Consider the following 20,714-nt stretch of genomic DNA (forward strand, 5'->3'; position numbering starts at 1 on the left):
GCCAGGCGAAGGGAAGGCCGAGGGGAGGCAGTGACAGCCTATAGGGACACGGGGAGCTCCCGCCCGGTCGAGGCCCGGCTGCGTACCGGAGCTGGGACAGTGCGCCGGGTCGGGCTCTCCCTTCTCCCGGACGCTGGTCCTCCCTGCCGGGTCCCGCCGTGCGCCCCGGACCCCGCTCTGGGCCGAGAGCCCCGTAGGGGCCCCCCAGCATCCGCCCGCCGGCCGTGGCGCGCAGGAGGCAGGACCTCTGCTGGGGCGGGCTGCGGTGCGTGCCCCAGCCCCTAGCAGGGGTGTCGGGGGGACCCCCCCCACACACAGCGCCCCCTGAGACGCCGGGAGCCAGGGAGAATCCCGGGTGTCCGCTGCAAAGACCAGACCACGTACTGCGGGAGCAAAGAGGAGGCCTCGGACCTGGGCATGGCTCCCGCCCCCAACGGACCGTGCTCCTGAGCACATCCTGAGAATATAGACAGTGATTTGGTCCGGGAAAGCGGGGACGGCTCCTTCCTTCCTTCCTCCATTTCCTCTTCCTGGGAAGTGGGGAGCAGGTGGGCTGGAACCGGCGCTGCAGGCCCAGATCCTCCCCGCCCCGCCTGCACTTGGGGTAACCACAGGCTGAAAGTGCGGGTTCTCCAGCTGCCTTGGCTTCCGGTGCCTTTCAAGGTCAACCACAAGCATCCCTACACCTTCCCCTAAACACCGCAGAGCACCTAACAGCTCAGGATTTGTTGGCAGTTTTCCTTTTGAGGTAAAATGTACTTGGGTTGAGGGGCACCTGGGTGGCTCGATCGGTTAGGTGTTTGCGATCTGGTTGCGACTCAGCTCGTGATCTCAGGGCCTTGGGATGGAGCCCTGTGGTGGGCTCTGCGCTCAGCGGGGAGTCTGCTTGGGATTCTCTCTCTGCATCTGCGCGCCACCCCTACATACTGTCATTCTAAATAAAATAAAATAAAATAAAAGTTCTGAGGTTGAAATGCAGAAATCTGAAGTGTGCGATCCCCAAGCTTTCACAAATGCACACCGGCGTGTCATGCACGCCTGCACGACCTTCTGTTGCCTGAGCATGGCAGGAGCAGGTAATGCCTGGGGTTGCACCCGAGAGGGCAGGGGAGAACGAGCCCATCGGAGTGGGTTTTGAGGAGCAGGGAGGGGGAGGAGGGAGAGGAGGCAGAGGGCCAGGTCTTCTCAGACCGGATCCCAACAGCGGCCAGCTCCCGGACATGGTTACATTGTTGGTGGAAACCTCAGAACTCAGACACAGAGTAGCACTCCTGTTCTGCTAGGGCTGTTACTGTTGCAATTCCCATCTGACCCGTAAGCCTCCATGTTCATGAGGAGGAGAAGAAAGATGGTGGTATCTGGATGCCAGGCTTTGGCCTGAACCCCCAACACCTCTGACAGGGTTCCAGGAACAAGTGCAAATAGTGAACAGTGGTATTTGTGAAAGTGAGCTGACCCAGGGAGGTTGCCTATCCAGCCACTCTTGTCTCCTTTTTCCTTGATAGCAAAGCTCAGCTCCAGCGAGAAAGGCTGAAAATGCCCCATGCTCACTCCTCAGCCTTCCCCGCAGCTGGGAGTGTGCACCCATGCAGGCCAATGACATATCAGGGAAAGTCACTGGGGCTTCTAGGAAAGATGTTCTCTGTCCCAAAAAGAGCTACATGGGAGGAAATGCCCTGTTCTCCCCTAGTTGAAATGTTATCATGTAGGGATGTGATGCTTGGAGCTGTGGCAGCTGCATTGCCACCATGAGTTGTAAAACTAAGAGAATCAAAGAAAAATCAGCCTCTGTTCCTGAGCCTTAGAGCTGCTGAATCCTGGAGAGTGTTTACCTGTAGACGTGTCTTGGGAGGCCATACAGTCTCCATTGTTGGGCAGTCTGTTCCTCGCAGTCTAAAGCATATTAACTCATAACACATGATTTGTAAAAATTTTTACTGGTAATACCAGAGCATTTCCTGAAAACAATCATATTTATATTATAAAGATCAGGCTTAACTGTTCTAAAGAAAATTATAATCCACTGACTTGTGGTATGAGTAAATCACCAGTTCTCAAAAGAGTCCAGATGACAGAACAGGAATTGTTTCCAAATGAGGGTCTTCAATATTTGTAGGAATTTCAACATCATCATAGTCACCTTCAGATTACATAGGCTCGGGGTAGAAACTGTCTTCTTAGTTGTACCTTTATTTATCTGTGAGTATGTAGCTGGTGCTGACGTGGGGTGTCCTAGGGGGCTAGAATAGACAAAAAGGCCTTGAAAAAAATTGGATATATTTAATGTTATCATCCAAATTGGGAAAAACTTCTCCTTTTTTACCAAGCTGGTAAAAACGTGGCTTTACGGCAGGTACCCAGGGTAAATTCTCAACCACAGCTTGCCTGCTCGGGGAAAAACTGCTTGTTTGCTTTTGTCCAACTGGTTGATAGATTTTCCAGGAATGTTCGACATCCATAAATGTTTACTAAGGGCCTACTGTGTGCCAGAGTTTGTGCTAGATACTGGGACTATAGCCGCGAGCCAGGCAAGCTCCACCCCCAGGGGAGCCCCGGATCAGGAAGAAGGATGGAGAAGGAAGCAGGCAATTATAATGCAGAGACAGATGTATTCCCACAGGCCATCTTTGTTCATTCATTCATTCAACTGATCATTCTTTCGCCATGTTTGTTGAGTATCCACAAAGTTCCCAGGCACTGTGCTAGGGACGGAGAAAACACTGGGAGGAAAGACACCATCCCTGTCCCCATGTTCCCGTCACTCTAGTGGGGGAGGAAGACAGGTAAACAGGACATCCCTGGGTGCTAATGCTATGGGAGGAGATGATTGAAGAGGGCACCAGGTTCGGGTTTGGGGTGGTGACGTAGGAGGGATAAGAAGATGGGGGAGAATGTTCTGTGCATAGCCACAGGGGCGAGAGGGACCCCAGACCAGGTCATTTCAAGTGACTGGAGCAAAAATTTTGTCAGAGTGGAAGTTGCAAGGGGGCGGGGAGGGGAAATTTGCAGGAGAGACCTGGGGACTGGATCCTGACAAGTGTTGTAGCCCGGATTAAGGAGTTCAGGGTTTTTCTGAGGGTAATGGGTGAAGAAGAGGTTTAAGCAAGAGAATGGAGGGGTCAGATGTCTCCTTGAGAAAGCCACTAGCTGTCGCATAGAAAGGGGAGCGGAGGGTGAGATGTTAGTGGCAGGAGAGGCTGCCTGACCAGGGCTGGGTCACAGAGGTGCAGTCACAGAGCGGGGACGCGGGGAAGGAGGAGGACCCCACACACTGTTCCGGTTTCTGACTCCAGGGACTGAAAAGGTAGCAGAGCGCAGGGAGTCTGGGATTGGGGTAGGGCAGCATTCCTTTTGGGGTATGTGGAGCTTGAGAGCCCTGTTCGGGGGGTCCTGTGCATGTCCTGGGGGCAGCTGGGCTGGGACTGAGGAGTGGGCTCAGCTGGAGCCTGTGGACCCCCGTCGGGGTTTCGGGGGGATGAGGCAGTCACGGGGAAGAGCCTGGGGGCGGGGGGCGGGCTGGCTGGAGGAGAACAGGAGATGGGGCCATCCCAGAAACCGAGGAGGATGTCATTCCTCTCTGGTATTTGCTTCTAACTTTCGTCACCGATGTGGCCGGTTTACGGACCATTCCTAAGAGGGAGGCATGCACGCGAAACATGTCCGTCCTGTGGCTTACTCGTTTTCTTTCCCTGTAACTTGGGGAGTGAGGCCTCTCTGGCTCCTGGGGCTCCAGGGGTCCGTCAGGCCCCAGTGAGAGGACCATGTGGCCTACGAGAAGGCGGTGGTCACACAGGAAGTCTGCTGGGAATCTAGAAAGGCAGAAGCTGGAGGAAGGCCCGTCCCCACTGGTCCTGCGGTGGCAGAGGAGGATGCTTGAACGCAGCTTGAGCACGCAGTATCCACGTCTGGAGGAGGAGCTCAGTCCGAGTCACTCGGTCTTTCGGAGCTCCGTGGCGCTCTCCCTGTGAGACTGCTTTGCAGGATTCCCCTGGGGTCGCTTAGAAATTAGGTCTCCGGTCTGCTTAGGACGCGCCAGTCTGAGGGCTCAGCTGATCAATGCCGAGGAATGGACGAGGTTCCAGAGCCTCCAGGCTGCCTCAGGCCTCGGGGTTGGGGGCACTTTTATAGCAGGACCCCTGCCCCTTCTGAGCATCTGACCCCAGAGCCTCCATGCCGTGGAGCACGGCCTCCCAGATGCACTCGGAGACAGCCATCTCCATGCTGTTTGCGCAGAACGTGACGGAAGGAACCCTCCTCTTGAACCTGCCATATAATTGTCCCTTTCTTGCCTCTTGCCCATGATTTTCCCCGGGGAAGCCTCCTTTCCTGTAGCTCCCCAGGACATGTATCTCACATGGCCCTGCTGCATGTATGTGCTTTGGCCCAGAGGGTGACCAGTTTCTGTCCTTGTTGATTGCCACGATGCCACCGGGAGGCGCAGGAAAAAAAATTGGGAGAACCTGAATCTGGGGTCCATCCGGCTAATGTCACGGAGAGGCTGTGGGGTTTGGGGGGTGTGTAGGTGGGGACGGTTCACAAGAACAAAACGCACTGCTCAGTCTTGAAGAATCTGCAAGGTGTGATGCGGTGATTTGCACACACCGAGCGATCAGCTGGAACGGCCGCCCACAGCCCTCTGGGTGCAGGGTGGGGAGTGGGGGTAAGGGGTAGGGGTGGGGTGTGGGGAGGGGGGTGGGACCCCTGGGGCCCTGCTGGGGATGGGAGCCTGGAGGCTCAGCAGCCAAACACCTAGATTTGGCATCATTTTGAGCAAACAAGAGAAGAGGAGGGGAAAGGGTGTTTCTCATGGGCAGGGGCAGGGAGCCACCGGACCCAGATGTCCTCCCTGGGAGGTTCAAGGTTCAAGGCCTGAGCCCTTGGGGTCTCCAGGGCAGAGCTCAGCCCCTGTTCCTCTGGATGCTGGTGCTTCTGGCTCTAAGCTGCAACCTCTGTCCTCTAGAGCTCCATGACATGACCCCGGGCTCTTGGGACCCCGCGCTCTGTTGGGATTCATCTGTTCTCAGTGGGTTGAAAAAGCTGTGCGAATCCTCTTCAGCTTGCCGGCAAAGAAGGGCCAGGGGCCTCAGAAACGCTGCTTTTCCATATGTGCAGGGATTTCGACATCATCGTAATCATCCAGGGGCTCGATGTAGCTCGGGATGGACGCGGTCTTCTTGTCTCTAAGTTTGTTGACCCGCGAGTATGTCGCTGGCAGCTCACTTGGGGTCTCCTGTGGGACTAGAACGCACAACAAGGTCCTTACAGGCAAAGCTGTGGTGTGTTTTTACGTTTTTGATGAAGTGACTCAGCACAATTTTCATGGGTTTGGGTGATCTTCCCATGGTCTGGCGGAGCAGACCCCCATCTGATGGGGGAAACTGAGGCACAGACATGACACGGCCTCGGGATCCCCCAAGTGGGTCGATGGCAGATGTTGGTCTGATATCGTGGCTCCTGTGTCCCTCTGCCTGCCCCGCCCTACCCCCTGTCATGGGAACCAGGAAAGAGAAGTGTAGACAAGCTGACCTAAGCCAGTACCCAAATGAGTAGAATTGTGTGATACCCTCATTCTCGTGGGGAAGTGATACAAACCACGTTTCCTTTTTGGCACATCCCTCCCAGGGACCTACAATGTTTTCCAGAACTTCCCCTAATTGCTCAGGCACAAATCTCTGTTAAGAAGGAAGGACGGGGACAGTGGTGTTTGCAGAACGGGGACTTAGGGAATGGGTATGGAGCAAAAAAGCACCAAGGTGGCCAGGGAAAGGAAGATGAACGAGCCAGGTGGGCCTCAGATAATACCAGAATGTTCTTGACCACAGTCTCTTCCTTCCTACGTGCACCTGAGAGGGGACCAGCCCTGATTTCTTGCCAGGCTCTGCGGTCAGATCCCCAGTCATCCCCAGGCTCCTGCAGTCCCTTGCTGTGTCGCCGTAGGTAAGGCCTTGCACGTCTCTGTGCCTCTGTGTCCTCATCCGTCAAAGGGGAATAAGGATGTATGTGCTTCGCACTGGTGTTGGGGGCGTCACGTGAGACGGCGCCCGCAGAGAGCCTCGCATGGGGCCTGCCTCGCCGCGCTGCTCAGTAAATGTGGGCTAATCTCACGATGTACCCATTCAGTCGAGACAGTCCTATGCTCTCCTAAGCCCCAGGCCCTGGTCTTGGTGGTGGGTCCCCAGTGGTGAGCCAGACTGAAACGTTTCCGTTTCCTCAACTTTGTGTTCTAGCAGGAGGAGGGTGGTCAGAAACAAACGAGCAGCAACGAAGTAAGACAACTTTGGGTAATTGCCACGCATTTCATAAAGAGAATTAGTGGGTTCATTTTAGGGAGGGTGGACAGGAGGGTCCTCTTTGAGGTGCTGACTTTTTTTTTTTTTAAGATTTTATTTATTTGAGAGGGAGAGAAAAAGAGAGAGGGGGGAGAAAAGAGGGAGGGGGAGACTCCACACTAAGCAGGGAGCCCGACATGGGTCTCGATCCCAGGACCCTGAGATCATGACCTGAGCTGAAACCAAGAGTCAGATGCTTAACTGACTGAGCCCCCCAGGCGTCCCGAGGGACTGACGTGTGGGCTGACCTCAAAAGGTGAAGTAAGGCTACTACCTAAGCAGCTTAAGGAAGAACATTCCAGTCCAGGGAACCAGGCAGAGTGTTTCTGATGGGAAGTGTGGGAGGCCCAGTGACACCCCAGGTTTCTTTTCACTCATGCTCCAAACCGGGATTTGAATGTAAGCTTGTAGGTTGAACGCCAGGAGCGTTGCTACGCACTCTGCTCCCTTTTTAACTTCTTGGTCCCTTTCAGAAGGATGGTACCATCTGTAGATGATAGTGGTGTGGACTGGTTTTGTGTCCCCACAAAATTCCTGTGTTGAAGGCATAAGCCCCCAGTGAGGTTATGTTTGGGATGGAGCCGCTAAGGGGGTAATTAAGGCTAAATGCGGTCATAAGGATAGGACCCTGATCGCATAGGCTTATGTCCTTATAAGAAGAGACACCAGAGTGCCCTCTCTTTCCCTCTTCCCTACCCCATCACCCCCAACCAAATTGACTGGCACCTTGGTCGTGACCGTCTAGCCTCCAGGACCGTGAGAAAATACATTTCAGTTAAGCCACCTAGTCTATGGTAGTCGTGCGGGCAGCCCGAGTTCAGACACTTAGATAAATGTGTTACCCTACCCTGAATGAAACTGTCGTCAGTGATAGACACTTACACGTGTGTTCCGGAAAAAGCAAACCCCTGGGTGGCAGAGGGGGTAACTGAACCGGCGGTTCATTGAGAACATTCCTGGAGACAGAGGGAGAGAGAGGAGGAGTAAGGCTGTGCTTTTGACCGTCCCAGCTCAGCCGACTGGAGGGAAAACATCACAGAACAAGGACAGGGTTGAACATCCAAGCCCTGGTTCCTGAAGGCGGGAGGCATCTCCTTCTCTAGGTTTTGGATCCCATTTGTAAGGAAACCGTCTCCCCTAGCCCTGGACTTAGGAGCAGCCGGACTTAGCACGGAGCTTGCCTTCCGGGGTTCTCCTGCACTGTTTTAGGAAGGCGAGGTGAGCGCCAAACCCCGGTGTTCCTAAAGCCGACTTTATCCGCCCCCCTGAGATGGCGCACGCGCTCACCAGAAACACGGACCGGAATGTTCCTCATGGCACCATGCACCACAGCCCCGGACTGGACACCACCCAGATGCACATGAGCCGGAGAGTGGGTCAGTCCCTCGCGGTCCCCCCCACTGTGGGATGCTCCACAGGAGTGAGGGTGAACCGTCTGCGGAGCGGGCCACGCAGGCGCAGTGGACCATCAGGGCGGAGTAGCGCAGATGCAGGGGTGGGTGGGAGCGGGAGCCCTCTGAACCGAGAAACGGAGGATTTCTTCTTACTTACTCGTACATCTTCTCTTCATCCCTTTGCTTGTCTTCCCAGGGCTTGGCAATCTCCCATTTCTTGCCTAAGGAGTCAGATAAGCATGTCCACATAGGAAGGAAGCAGGAGGGGAGCTCTGTGGTTCAGAAGTCCGTGGACACCAGGTGTGTTCAGGGCATTGGGGGAAGAACCACCAAGCAAAAACAGACGTGGGGACCGGGAGCAGGTGAGGGGAGGACACGGTCGTCCCAACGGGCCTTCTGCCCACCGAGCCTTTCGCTAATCCTCGAGGGTTAATACCGTGGGTCGAGATAAAAGAGAACAGATGAGGTTTTTGTTCAGGGTCACACTTTTGTGTGTATCTAAAAAGGAAACCGTTTAAGAGGCAAATGGACAGAGGAGTATAGGAGTCAGAGTATGCTTTGTACTTAAAAAATGAATTACGGGCTCCCTGCTCAGCAGGAGGTCTGCTTCTCCTGAGACCCAGTGTCCGCCGTGCTCCAGCTCTCTCAAAGAAAGAAAAAAAGAAAGAAAGAAAGAAATCTTTTTAAAAACTGTGGGGGCGGGGCGCCTGGGTGGCTCAGTCAGTTAAGCGTTTGCCTTCAGCTCAGGTCATGATCTGAGGGTCCTGGGATGGAGCCCTGCATGAGGCTCCTTGCTCAGTGGGGAGCCTGCTTCCCCCCCTCTCCCTCTGCCCCTCCCCCTGCTTGCACATGTGCGCTCTCTTCCTCTCTCTTTAATAAATAGATTCTTTAAATAAGAAACGACTAACTACCATCAAGGGGTAGATGGGAAGGAACACTGTACAGGAAGCCCAGTGGACCCGAGTTCTGGTCCCAACTCTGCTGCCAACTCCTATGAGGCCTCAGCCAAGGCTTTGCCTCTCTTTGAACCTTAGTTGTCTTATCTCCAAAAACAGATGGAGGAGAATGACAAGGTCTCACTCCTCGTGCAGCCCTGACTCTTCAGGAGAGACGGGATCCCCGAGGGATGCCCGCCCGGGCTGTGCGCCCCCGGGGAGAGGGCCGCACCGCTCAGTGAGCTTCCCATTCTTAGGTCCTCGGGGGAGATAAGAGCTCGAGAACACACACCATCGGATCAGGGATTTCAGGTTTGGGGAGATGAACAGCAAAGTGGAAACCCACTTGTAGACAATCTAAAGTCGGCGTAAGACCTCTGGGAAGCTGCTCGTGTGTGCTCCGAGGAGGCCACGGCAGCTGTCACACTGGAGAATTCAGAGGGCGACCTCAGAGAGGGCAGTTGTGGAGGCCAACGTGTTGATTGTGGACTGAGCAGAGGGGGAAACCGAGGCCCAGAGAATCATGATACTTAATCCAAAATTCAGCCGATACAGGCCTGGAACGAATGTTCCTGCCCTAAAGGAAGCCTGGCACACGGGGGAGCCACCCAGCCCAGGTGCGACCACCCTTACCCTGCCTGAGCAGCAGCCGGCAGGCACAATACAAGATGAGGCCCAGGCCCGAGGAGACGAGGATGATGGCCACGGCTAGAACGATCCAGAAATTGTCCCTCCACCAGTCCATCGCAGTGGGGCCCTGGGGAGAATGGAGACAGAGGAAGGAGGCGTGAGTAGGGGCATCGTGTGGGGAGGAGTGGGGGCCGCTGTCTACCACGCGGCTGCAGGGAAGCCTCTGCTTACGGGTCAGGCAGGTGCTCGCTGGCTTGGACACACCCTGCCCCTGCCCGCCAGCAGTGGGGAGACCCTGGAGTCTGGGCCAGTCCCCCTGTGCAGCACGGGAGCGGTGCCGGCCAGCGCTTCCCAGGGCAGTTGTGTGCGCCGCAGACAAGACACGCGCCTGGGGTCTTCTTCACTGCTCTTTCCTCGATTGTCGATTGTCAACACGCAGGGGAGGGGCGGTGCCACCAAATGCAGTTGCTTTTTTCTTTTTTTTTTTAAGATATTGTTTATTTATTTGACAGAGATCACAAGTAGGCAGAGAGGCAGGCAGAGAGAGAGAGAGAGAGGAGGAAGCAGGCTCCCCGCCGAGCAGAGAGCCCAATGCGGGGCTCGATCCCAGGTTCCTGGGATCATGACCTAAGCCAAAGGCAGAGGCTTTAACCCACTGAGCCACCCAGGCGCCCCTGCAGTTGCTTTTATATCAAAAGGGCAACAAAGACTTAATTCCTATTTTTTTTTTCTTGGAGGTAGGGGTTAGGAAAATACCTCGGTGGGTCTCCTGGAGCGAAGGGAAGGGAGAAGGTAAAAATGCAAACTGAATTAGTCCACCGGGAAGAAGGAATGGGAATTTGGGGGCTGCAAGCTGGCCGCTTGGGAAGCAGGGGGTCCGTTACGAGCAGGTCGTAAACGTTCTCATCCCATGCGAGGGGCCCGTGGCGTGGTGCGGAGCGTTTCCGGGTCCACAGGTGTATCCCGTCAACTCGCCACACCTTTTCAGCGTACACAGTGTGATAAGCCAGTTACACCCCAGTTATACCCGAGGTGGGGCAGGGGTGGGGAAGGAGAGACGGAAACAGGAAGCCCGCGGAAAGTTCGAGGATTGTTAGAAAGTCCCCGTGGCGGAGGCCGGCTGCGCTTTCGCAGGACGGCGATGACTAACATTCAGCTCCGAGCGGTTGTGCCGCAATCTGTTTACATCAAGGCTGCAGTGGAATTGCACAATCAAAGCTTGTTCGAACGGAGCCTGGGGAGTCCTGACATGTGTGCCCTAGTTTTCCAAGCGGGGGGAACGTGTGCCACAGTGGGGAGCAGGCTGCAGGCCCGACTCACAGGCATAGCCTCCAGGAAGGCAGGGCGCTCTCGGGCGAGGAGCGGCACCCCCCACCCCCCCATCCAGGGCATGGGCACTCTGCCTGCTCATTTGGGTTTTCAAATTAAAAAAAAAGATCCCTGAGGCCTGGCATATCCCAGGTACGTGAGAATCAACTTTGGCCGATGGAAGCTCACCCATGCCTGCCCATGCCTGCCCACGCAGAGCCACTTCCAGTTCAAGCCTTTGAGAGTGATACCGGCGGTAGAAGCAGGGAGCCGGGCAGGGGAACACGGGCACCACGAGGCTGCGGCTGCTCAGGCCACTTTTCCCGCAAGGACTTCTGATGTGGCTTCCTGTGCACACGAGCGCGTGTGTTACCGGCATAGCGGCTTCATGTAGGACGTCGTTCTGCTGTAATTTGGGTTTTCAGTCCCAAGGTTTGTTTCTTCCGTGAGGGCGCGGCTCGATCCAACAGGATGGTTTCTGGCTATTCATGGAGTTAACGTGTAGCGAAACCAGTTGTGTGCGACTAGTGGTCTCGCAGGCACGTCATGCCGCAGCTTTTCTGCTCAACGTTTTGCTCGGCATCACACGTCTGTCATTGATCCGTGGTGGCCAATGTGCTGGGGACTGACTCTGCAAAGAGTGAAGTGTCCGCTAGCCACGTCGCCCTGGCCCCAGGCGTGCACTCAGCAGAGGTTTGGGGGTCAGTCGCCTTTTCAGGATGCACAGAAGAAAACGATAGAGGAAGGAGAACCAAGGGAAAAAGAAAAAGCGCGGAGACTGGGAACTTGGCTTTCAGGAGAGCCCCGGGAAATTTGGTTTTGCAGGGCCCAGTGAGGTCGCGGGGCACTGGACTTAGGAAAATGCTTCACATCAGAGGGTGGGCTCTTCGTTTAACAAACCTAATTGGAACCTCACCTTCTTCAGCTCTGGGGAGTGGAGGGATGGATGGATGGATGGATGGATGGGTGGATAGATGGACAGATGGACAAACAGAATTTTCTTCCTTCCATTCTCTTATACTCAAATATGTGTCTCCTGGTTCTTTGTCTAGTTTGTCTCTCATATTTTCTATCCTTTTTTTTTTTTTTTGCTTTAATCTTGAAGGATTTCTCCAAAAGGCAATATAAACATACTCTTTAAGGCTACAGAAGTGAACACCAGGGCATAAGATTTCAGAGCTATTGCATCTGAGAAACAAAAACAGACAAACAAAATAAGGTTGATCTGAGGAGCATGAGAGGGTGGAAGGTGGAGGATGGGAGACGGGGCTGCAACTTCCCACTGTAAACCCTCTGCATTACTTGATTTTTAAAAAAATTATGTGTATTTACAGGGAGCCTGGCTGGCTCAGTCGGTTAAGCATTCAACTGGATGGATGTCAGTTCAGGTCTTAATCTCAGGGTTGTGAGTTCAAGCCCCATGTTGGGCTCCGTGCTGGGCATGGAGCCAACTTAAAACAACAACCTCCCCCTCTCACCCGCTGCCAAAACAAAAACTGTGTGTATCTACTTCCAGAAAATAAAATTAAAAAAAAAAAAAAAAAGCACACAAACCCACCAATTAAGCCCATAGTGTAGCTTCGACGAAAAGCTACTGCTCAGATTTCAAGTTCAAAGCAAATCATTGTCCTCCGTGTGCCGGGGGAAGAAAGAGGAAGAAGGGGGATGTCAGCCAAGTGGAACATGGGACACTTCTGAGAACCTCACAGTGATGGGTACCTCGCGGTTCTGTTCTTACACATGGAGCGGCTCTGGCTGGCCAGCAGACGTTTCGAGGGTGTCCCGGGTGCACGAGGCCTGCAGGGACTTTCCGCTCTCCCCTCCCTTCATCCTTGCGCCACACACTTACCCGGACCGGGCGTGGAGGTCGAGGGGACGGGGCCTGCCCAGGGTCCCCCGGCAGGGAGGAGGCGGGATGCTTTCTGTCTAGCTCCCAGGCCTCCCGCTGCGGATGTCGGTCTCCACGGCCCCCGACATCGTGGACAGGCCGCGTGGGGCTCAGGATGTCTCGCTTGCAGGAGTGCAGCGATGGTGGTGAGGTGGTAGGAGCCACGGCTGAACGGTCAGGACCCACAGGGAAAGCCCCAAGTTCCCGTGTTCCAGGGCCAGAGAACCAGCTCCTCCGCGTGGAGGGGCGAGGCGCCTTCTCAACAGAAGCGGGACGAGGAGAGGAGCTGGGGAGAGGCAGCCAGGCGAGGAGGGTGCCCAGGACCCACGTCCTGTCCCTGCCGGTTGTCCTCTGGGCTCCCGGCTAGTTTAGTGCCCTGGGTGCTGCAGAGAGGGGACGTGGACTCTGGGGAGCGGCGGCGGGGAGGACAGCCACTGGGGTCCTGTGTTGGCCGTGTGGAAGCTGGACCCCCAGGTCGGCTGGCCTGGGGTAGAGGAGACGGTGGGGGTCCGGCCGCAAGGGGCAGAGAGGTGTGTGTGGGACCGGCTGCTGGCAGGCCACAGAAGCGGCCGAGTCTCTCAACGGTCCCCAAGGGACCCCAGAGGCGATCTGCAGGAATGGCCACGGGTGGGAGACTGTCTGTCTGTCTGTACTCCTCAGCGCGATACCAGGGAAGTAGTGCCGGGTGGGCTGCAGGGAGCTGAGGTGGCTCCCTCCCCGCCCCCCCTCACTGGGGCAAAGTCGGGGGGCTTTGAGCTGAAGACGGTGCTGCAGGTCACAGGTCCCTCCTGCAGGCTCCACGGAGTAGCCATTTCCCTGCTCTGTTCGGCTTCAAGAGGCCACTCATGTTCCTGCGAACCGCGACGACCCAGCACGATCTCCCATCTCCCAGCTGCCAGTCAGCGACCTTGATTCCACCCGCGCCCTCTGTCCCCCTTTGTCCAGGGACCCTGCACCGCCCCAGGCTAGGTAGGGCAGGCGGGCTCCGCGCACCAGCCACCGGGATCCGAGCTCCGTGAGATGAGAGGCTCGCTGAGGGGCCTTCATGCGCTTACGCATGCAACATCCTGTATTTTGCTGCCCGGGAGTCAGGAGGAAAAGGAGGGCACGGGACGGACGGTTCTGCCATCGTGGACAGAATTCCACCACGTGGTGCCTGGCGTGGCTGGCCTCGTTAGGAGTCCTGGGACAGACATGGCTCTCTTTCTGGGAGGTGTCTGTCGCATGGGAGGGAACATCTTTGTTTTCAAGAGTCTGAGGACATGGGCAGGACGGGAGGCAGGACGGGAGCTCACAGATAACACAGAGCCCCCCTAGCCAGAGCCGGGTGCCCATGGTCCAGTGTAGACCAGTACAGATCAGAAGAGGAGCCAACACGGGCCCAGGTCAGCAGTCCAGGGGCTGCGGGGAGGGCACAGGGCCTGAGCCCACAGGTGCAAGCCTGGGGGTCCCAGCTGCCAAAAGGTCAGGAGCTGCACGCCTGACCTCAGGTCAGGGGGAGCATTTGGTGGCCACCACACATGGAGGAAGGAAGGGAAGGGGTGTGTGGGAGCACCCCTCGGAAATCAGTTATGGAGTGGCTTGGAGGCATCAGGCCCTTGAAGAATATCGAAGTTCCCTACCCTCACCCTGCGCGAACCTTGGAATCACCCAGGGACCTTGAACAGCTGCTTACCTCTGAGACTCTGATTTAATGGATCTGGGGTGGGGGCCTGGCGCTGGGCTTTGTTTATGGTCTTAATAATATTGTCCAGATGGGTGATAGGAGGCTGAGGTGGAGAACCAGGGATGGACATGTCGTCTCCGAACTCTTATTATAACCTCCTTGCTGAGGACACGGTTCTTACCCTGAACAGAGCTCAGAGAGGTTAAGCGATTTGCTAAAGGCCGCTCAGCTAGGGATGGACCAACTAAGCTTTCAGCTCGGTGCCTTGGGCTGCTCAAGTCCCCGCCCCGTTGACTCTGCCAGGCTGACGTCAAGCCGCTAAGTGTTTTTCCCTTCGTAACAGAACTGAAAGCAGAACCCTCGTTCTGGGTTCTGGCGAGGTCTCAGCGCTTAGCTGTGTCTTGCGCATAATAGGAACCACAGTATGAAAATGCGTCCCAGAAAAGTAACAGGCGGTGCACACTAAGTCCCCATGGGTTCCAAGCACTCTATGTGTCCCGTCCCACAATGCGGCTTGTGGTTATGAGTCCATTTTACAGATGAAGCAGTGGAGGCTTAGATCTCAGCAGTTAGTGGAAGAATCAGGAGCCAAACCCCGGTCTTTCCGACCCTAGGGCCCTCGCCTGTGACCACCGAATGCAGGCTTTGGGAGGTGTATGAAAATGCAGGTGCCAGGGGCCCCGGCCCCTTCCCCACAGCCAGCTCTGATGAGTGGGTCCAGTGTGGGACTCGGGGATCTGCATTTTTAACAAGCAGTGCAGGGGGCTCAGCCCCAAGGGGGGAGCATGCATGGGGCCAGTCAGCGGAGCGCACGGCGGGGACAGGTGAGCGCACTGGAGGCTGGTCCCCCTGCCCCGCCGTCCACCCCGCTGTCAGAGGCAGCAGCAGCAGCAGCATGGGGCAGAAAGCAAGCCGCTGGAAAGGACCCGTCGAAACAAATACCTTTCCAGTTTGCTTGTCACAATGCCGAAATTCCACATGTCACACGAAAGTCACCACAAAGTTCCAGGCTCCCTCCCTCCCACTTCCTCTCTTTTCAAACTCACTTGCCCGGGGGTGCCAGACTCTGAGGAAGAGAAACTGATTTTTACTAGGGTGTGAATGACTTCCTTGACCCCTGGGGCACTGGATTCCTTCTCTGGATTCCCTAGGGCACTGGCAAGAGCAGGGGCATCCTAGGATCTCCGCCAAAGTCCTCAGAGGGTCTAAGTGAATGTGACTAAGAACAGAGACGCTCTTATCTAGCCTCGTCCTCCTGCTAGTGACCCTACCCTGCTCCCCTTCAGAGTGTTGAGGACCCAGAAGGCAAGAGAAGGTCGGACACTGAGGTGGAGGAAAGACAGACTGTTTAGAACAGGAGCGGCTTCTACGTGTCTGCGCCGAGAAGGTGCCGGGACAGAAGACAGGAGTGAGATAGAAGAGATACCTTCCCGGCCAGAAAGAAGGATGGGCTTTTAAAAGGGAACAAGGATGGAGAGAGGGCGTGCCAGGATCTGGGGCAGGAAGTGGGGAGCCCACACCCCCCTTCATTCAGTCTGAAGTAGGAGTCACAGTCCGCGGGCGCTGGCCGGGGTGAGTGGGAGGGAGACCCGCACTGTCATTGTTGGGAGGAACTCGTTCTTCCTGGGCCCACGTGTGCTGCCTCTGACACTGCCTTGGGGCCTACTGGTCATGTCTGCCTTTACCACTGTGTCCAGGGCCTAGACATCACCTGGGCCCGCTGGGTGCTCCCTATGGGTCAGGGAATCCAGGAAGGAATGAGACACTGGCCTGTCCCCTGACCTGCAGCTGGACATCCCCTCTGAGGACGGGGTGGGGGGGGGCAGGTGGCAGCTCAGATCCCACGTTGCCCGCCGGGCCCCACCGCCTCCCTCTCCCCCTGCCGCGGGGGCTCCTGGCATTAAGCCGCTGGCTGGCAAGCAGAGGCACATGCGATGCTCTGGTCTCTCGGCCTCGCGCCAGCAGCCCCCGCGCAGCGCGCAGCCTCCCGGGGAGCCCGCCAGCCGCCGCACCGAGTGGGTCGTCCGGGTGGGAGGGAAGCTGAGCGCAGTCACTGGCCCAGCCCAGGCTCTCACTTCCCCAAAAGGCATTTCTGGGGAGTCAGGGGACAGAACTCTTACCGTGCCCTCCCCGGGAATTCCAGAAACCGTGGGTTTATTCAGCACTTGCTTAAAAAAAAAACAAAAAACAAAACCAAAACCCCGAAAAAACAAAAAGCAACCCAGTTCTGCCATGGGGGAAGACAGGGGCCCAAGCACACATGCGAGATATTTCACGATGAACTGCCTTTCCAACCCGTGGCGCACCCAGTGCGCTCCCGCTCTGTCTCCCCAAGCTCGGGAAGAAGGTACCGAGCCAGCGAGAGCCGCTGTGTTTCTTTCAGGACCCGCTGGTGGGGCAAGTCCTGGATATAAAAACTCGAGTTTTTCTCAAGAAGAATGAAGGACCTCAAGCAGCCGTGAGCCCCACAAGGTGCAGAGAGGACACGGGTGTGGCAGCGGGGATTGGGGTTCCGGCTGATGCTGGAAGAGGCCTCCAGCATCTCTGTGCCAGGAGGCCACCTGCAAATAGCTCGGCGGAAAGATGGGGACCCTGTTCCTCACGCGCCCTCTGCCCTTAGCGCTTGGTGGCCTGGGATGCAAATCCCCTTACCCAAGGCCTGGCCTGGCCTGCCCGGGACGGCAGCCCCTGCGCCCACAAGGTCGCTGGGCACCTGCTGGGTCTCAATGACTCCGTGTGGAAGGAAGAACATAAAAGGTCATTGATAAATGTTGATATGGGCTACTTGTGGGACAGATCCTTCGGGTGTATTGGGTTAAGGTAAATGTATTATTAAAATTAGTTTCCGCTTCTTTTTCCCCCTCTTTTAATTCCCCCCATTGAAATTCTTCCCTCTTGTGCCGCTGCTCACACGCGGACCCTCAGGACGGCCGGGCTGGTTCCGTCAGTGGAGCACGTGACTCTCGATTTTGTGTGTGGGGGGGGAGGCCATGAGTCAGGTGTCGAGATGACTTAAATAAATCCATAAACTTAAAAATAATTTTTGGGTGGGGAAACATGTGGTAATCCACAGCCATATCCTCCGATCACGCAGCAGCATTTCTAGAAACACAGCCTGAGAAGTAGCCCGAAGGAAGTACAAGTCAGAGGCAGAACTCGTAGACCTCAGCGTGCGGAAGCAGGGAGGCAACCTGTGGGCAGCGTGGGACGGCCGGGGAGACAGTCGCACAGGGCCACCCGCTGGGTCGCGTGTGGCTGTCGCAAGGCGGGAAGAACGGAAGAGACCCAGGAGCCTGCCGGGAGCCCCAGGCCCTGGGAAAGCAGAGTAGAGGGCCCGTGCCCCCGCGGCCATCGCTTCTCCCTCCCCGCGCCTGTGGCCGCCGCAAGAAAGCCCGGCACACGGACCTTTCACCGAGCGAGGGCAGGAGCCTCCGCTCTCGCTCTGCCGCCAGCCTTGCCGTGAAGCAGGAACCGAACACATGGTCAGGACGGCGGGTGCCCCATCTAAAAAGGGCTTCTGCTCGGCCCTCCCCAACAGGTGGCTTCTGCGGTGTTTCCGTGGCATTGGCTGGGATGTATCTGCCTGGGGCGGAACCTTCCGGATGTGCGGATGACTCGGGCTTCCTGCTCCGTTATCCCAGGATCCCCGGAGTTCTGCGACCCGGAGCTCCCTCCTTGGATCCGACCAGGTTGTCTCTCGCTGATGCCGGTTTTCTTACGTGTTTGGCTCTGTGCGTGAGCGGGACACCTAGAGCCCTGTCCCTGGGGGACCGTCTGGCAACAACACTGGTGCCATTGGTGGGGTGAGGGGGCCTGGGGACGCCTGTGCCTGGTGACAGCCAGCGAGGCCTGTGTGTCCTCTCTAGAGCGCATGGAATCAAAATAAGACGATGGAACTTTTCAAAATATTGACACGCAGGGGAAAAACTAGAGGGCCAGCACCACACTCCCTACCGTGGTGGTTGCGAGGCTGTGCAGTGTGGGGTCATTCTTTTCCCTTGTTTCTCTGACATTCTCATTTTCGTCTGTCCTAAGAAATGCCGAGCGGCTCCCAGGCTTTGTCTTCACCGGGGTCCACAGTCCCACTTTCAAGCTCCCTGGGTGGGCCCCACGCTGGCCTCCCAGGGCCAGGAAAGGGGGTGTCTCTCCAGACAAGTGATGCACGACAGGGTGGGACGGGAGACACAGGACCAGGCCCTCTCCATGGTGATTTCCCTGGGGCAGCGGCAGGTGGCTGGGTGGGGATCTGACCCCGGCCCAGCACAGCTTGACCCCGAGGCCACAGAAACAAAGGATGCCTTACCAGTCCCTATGCCCCAGACACACACATGCAAAGACGCCCGGGCGGGTGGTAGCTGGGTGCCAGGGGCCCCAGGTTGCAGCCCCAGGTTGCCATGGTCCCTGCCTCGCCCCGTCCCCCCCAGCACAGACCCCGAGGGTCCTCCCATCTGTCGGCTCCCCACACTCTTCATCAGAGTCTGGAGAGGCTAACCAGCTCTCTCCAGCAGAGGCGGCTCGCTGCCCATCATGAGGTCAAATTCAACCCCCCGGCAGACCGCGGGGGAACGGAAGCCCAGAGGGGAGCCGTGATTCTGAGTTCAGCCAGCCCGCGAGAGGCAGACCAGACTTGCCAAGGCCACTCAGAGATTGGGCTACACCCCCCAGGGGGCCAAAGCCCAGATGCCTACCTGGGTTGCAGGGGTGTCCATCTGTGAGCGGCTGAGGGGACAGCGGGAGCCTGACTGTGGTGGCTGCGACGCAGCTGGCAGGAGACTTTCCTCGCCCACAGGCCTCCCGCCCACCCCAGAGCAGTGAGCCCCAGCCAGACCGCACTTCCCCTTCCTGCTCAGCCCTCGGGCGGGGGAGAGGACCGCACGCTCAAGGCAGCCCCATCCTTCTTCCAGGGAAGCTGGCTCTCGAGGCTCCCAGAAGCCAGGATCTCCTCCTGCAAGGCCCTGCATAGGACCATCCCAGCAGTGGGGGTCAGGCCCAGGGACAGGCTCAGCAGGGGGTACCAGGTGGCCGAGTGGTCCCTGCAGATGAGTGTGGGTGAGCATTCCTGGCTGTGGCTCCAAGAGTCAGGACGTTCGCTCCCACCCAGAAGCAGCCCCTGGGGAGACCCGGGCTCTGGTGTTACAAACACAGCGTGCCCACGGAGACCTGCTGGGGGACACCCGGGCCCACCTAGGGGCTGCCTAGCCAGCTTCTGCTGTGAGGCTGCTCCGGGACATGGCCCCGTGGGCTGTCCTGGTAGGGGCTTGTGTCCACCTGCCCGGTTGACAGTCACCAGCAGCGCCCATGGCCGGATACAGTGGGGCCCGCACTGGGAAGCCAACCATCCATTTTGAGGACTTGACCATTCAGACTAACATGAGCATCCTGGGGGTCAAAGTAGGCACACACCAGCGTGCACTGTGTCTGCTGGGGAAAAGGGTATTTTGACTCTCCGGGGTCATGATGCTCTTCTGGGCTTTCTGGGCAGTGCTTACCAACCGGCCTACAGGAAGCACGATTCCTGATCTGCAGGGTTTCCGAGTTTCCAGCACGACCCCGTCCAGCCGCTGGCGGGACGGTCCTGGACTCAGACTCAGGGCCATGTCCGCAGTCAGGGGTCAGGGCTGCTAACCCCCACCCCTGTCTGGCTGCATCTCCCGGGCCTGGGGGATGTCACCTCCACTTTCCAGCTGAGCGCACTGGGAGCTCTGCGAGGTCGCTGCGGGGGGCGGGGTGGAGGGAAGTCTGCGCATGCGCAGCCGGCCTGCTGGGAAGGCCTTTGAGCCCGGGTCAGTCCTGTGCAAACTCTGTGCTCTTAGGGGGATCGAGCCAAAGTGTCGCTGCTCAGAACCCCGTACAAGCGAAGTCACAGTGACCTTGGGAGAGGGGAACAAGCGTGTCCGTGGGTAGAGCTGAGCCCCTGCCCCAAGGCCGTGGCTGATTCACCAGTAAGTGATTCCGCAGCGCCGCGCCGGCCGTGGTTAACAGCATTCTCCACAGACCTGCTGCCCCCCACGTGCACAGGACACCCGGTCCAGGCAGAACGGGGGTCCGGATCCCACGTGCGCTTTGCCGACAGCGTCCTGCATAAGCCCCTCCCCCGTCTGAGCCTCAGTTTCCTGGCTTGCGAAGTGAGCCCAGTGGTGACGCTGCCCCGGCCCAGGGACGAGCCTGGACAGGGCGCTCGCACAACCCTGGACACAAGGGAAGATGCATGGTAGGTGTGCATTGGCGGAGAAAAGCAGCCGAGCCACCTGCAGGGAGAAGCGAGTGACCCACGCCTCCTTCCAGCAAACCCCAGGGCCTGTTTGCCAGGCTCTGCGCTGGGCTCTGCGCTGGACCCCTGGAGGCTCAGTCCCAGTGCCTGCCCCCAGGGAAGCCTCTCTGGGTGTGGAGGAAGGTGAGGGGGTGCTGTAATGCCCGCCGGATCAACGCGCGTCACAAGTCTGTCTGTGGAGGTGGGCGAGCTGTAGTCGGCCTGTGGTGGAGCCCGCCTTCTCCAGGACAGAAGGACACCTGCCATTGGTCTCGAGAGCCGTGAGTGCTCCTGTGGGAGCTCAGGAGTGGCAG

At 57.3% G+C, this 20,714-nt stretch overlaps 1 protein-coding gene across 2 annotated transcripts; it reads right to left on the reverse strand.

Moving 5' to 3' along the window:
* Positions 1-1,935: 1,935 nt before the first annotated feature.
* LOC123929805 (SLP adaptor and CSK interacting membrane protein) lies at positions 1,936-18,933 on the reverse strand. Of its 2 annotated transcripts, none has more exons than XM_045985871.1 (5): positions 18,839-18,933; positions 9,292-9,415; positions 7,881-7,944; positions 7,212-7,285; positions 1,936-5,238 (listed from the first exon to the last, which is right to left on the reverse strand). In XM_045985871.1, the coding sequence occupies exons 1-5, from the start codon at positions 18,857-18,859 to the stop codon at positions 5,084-5,086; spliced, it is 438 nt and encodes a 145-aa protein (XP_045841827.1). In that variant the 5' UTR covers positions 18,860-18,933; the 3' UTR covers positions 1,936-5,083. The 2 variants fall into 2 exon arrangements, with proteins under 2 accessions (XP_045841827.1, XP_045841829.1); XM_045985873.1 differs by lacking the exon at positions 18,839-18,933 and adding an exon at positions 10,045-10,209.
* Between the last annotated feature and the right edge of the window lie 1,781 nt (positions 18,934-20,714).

Source organism: Meles meles, chromosome 18 (assembly GCF_922984935.1).
Source record: "Meles meles chromosome 18, mMelMel3.1 paternal haplotype, whole genome shotgun sequence".
Taxonomy (NCBI): Eukaryota; Metazoa; Chordata; class Mammalia; order Carnivora; family Mustelidae; genus Meles; species Meles meles.

What these genes read in the sequence shown, in the direction of transcription:
- LOC123929805 (XM_045985871.1), bottom strand. Translation starts at nt 18,859, where the DNA reads ATGGACACCCCTGCAACCCAG. An exon ending in CCGGCTGCTGCTCAGGCAGG is followed by an intron (nt 7,945 to 9,291) that starts GTAAGGGTGGTC and finishes CTGACTCCTTAG; the next exon opens with GCAAGAAATGGGAGATTGCC. An exon ending in GCTTTTTCCGGAACACACGT is followed by an intron (nt 5,239 to 7,211) that starts GTAAGTGTCTAT and finishes TGTGCGTTCTAG; the next exon opens with TCCCACAGGAGACCCCAAGT.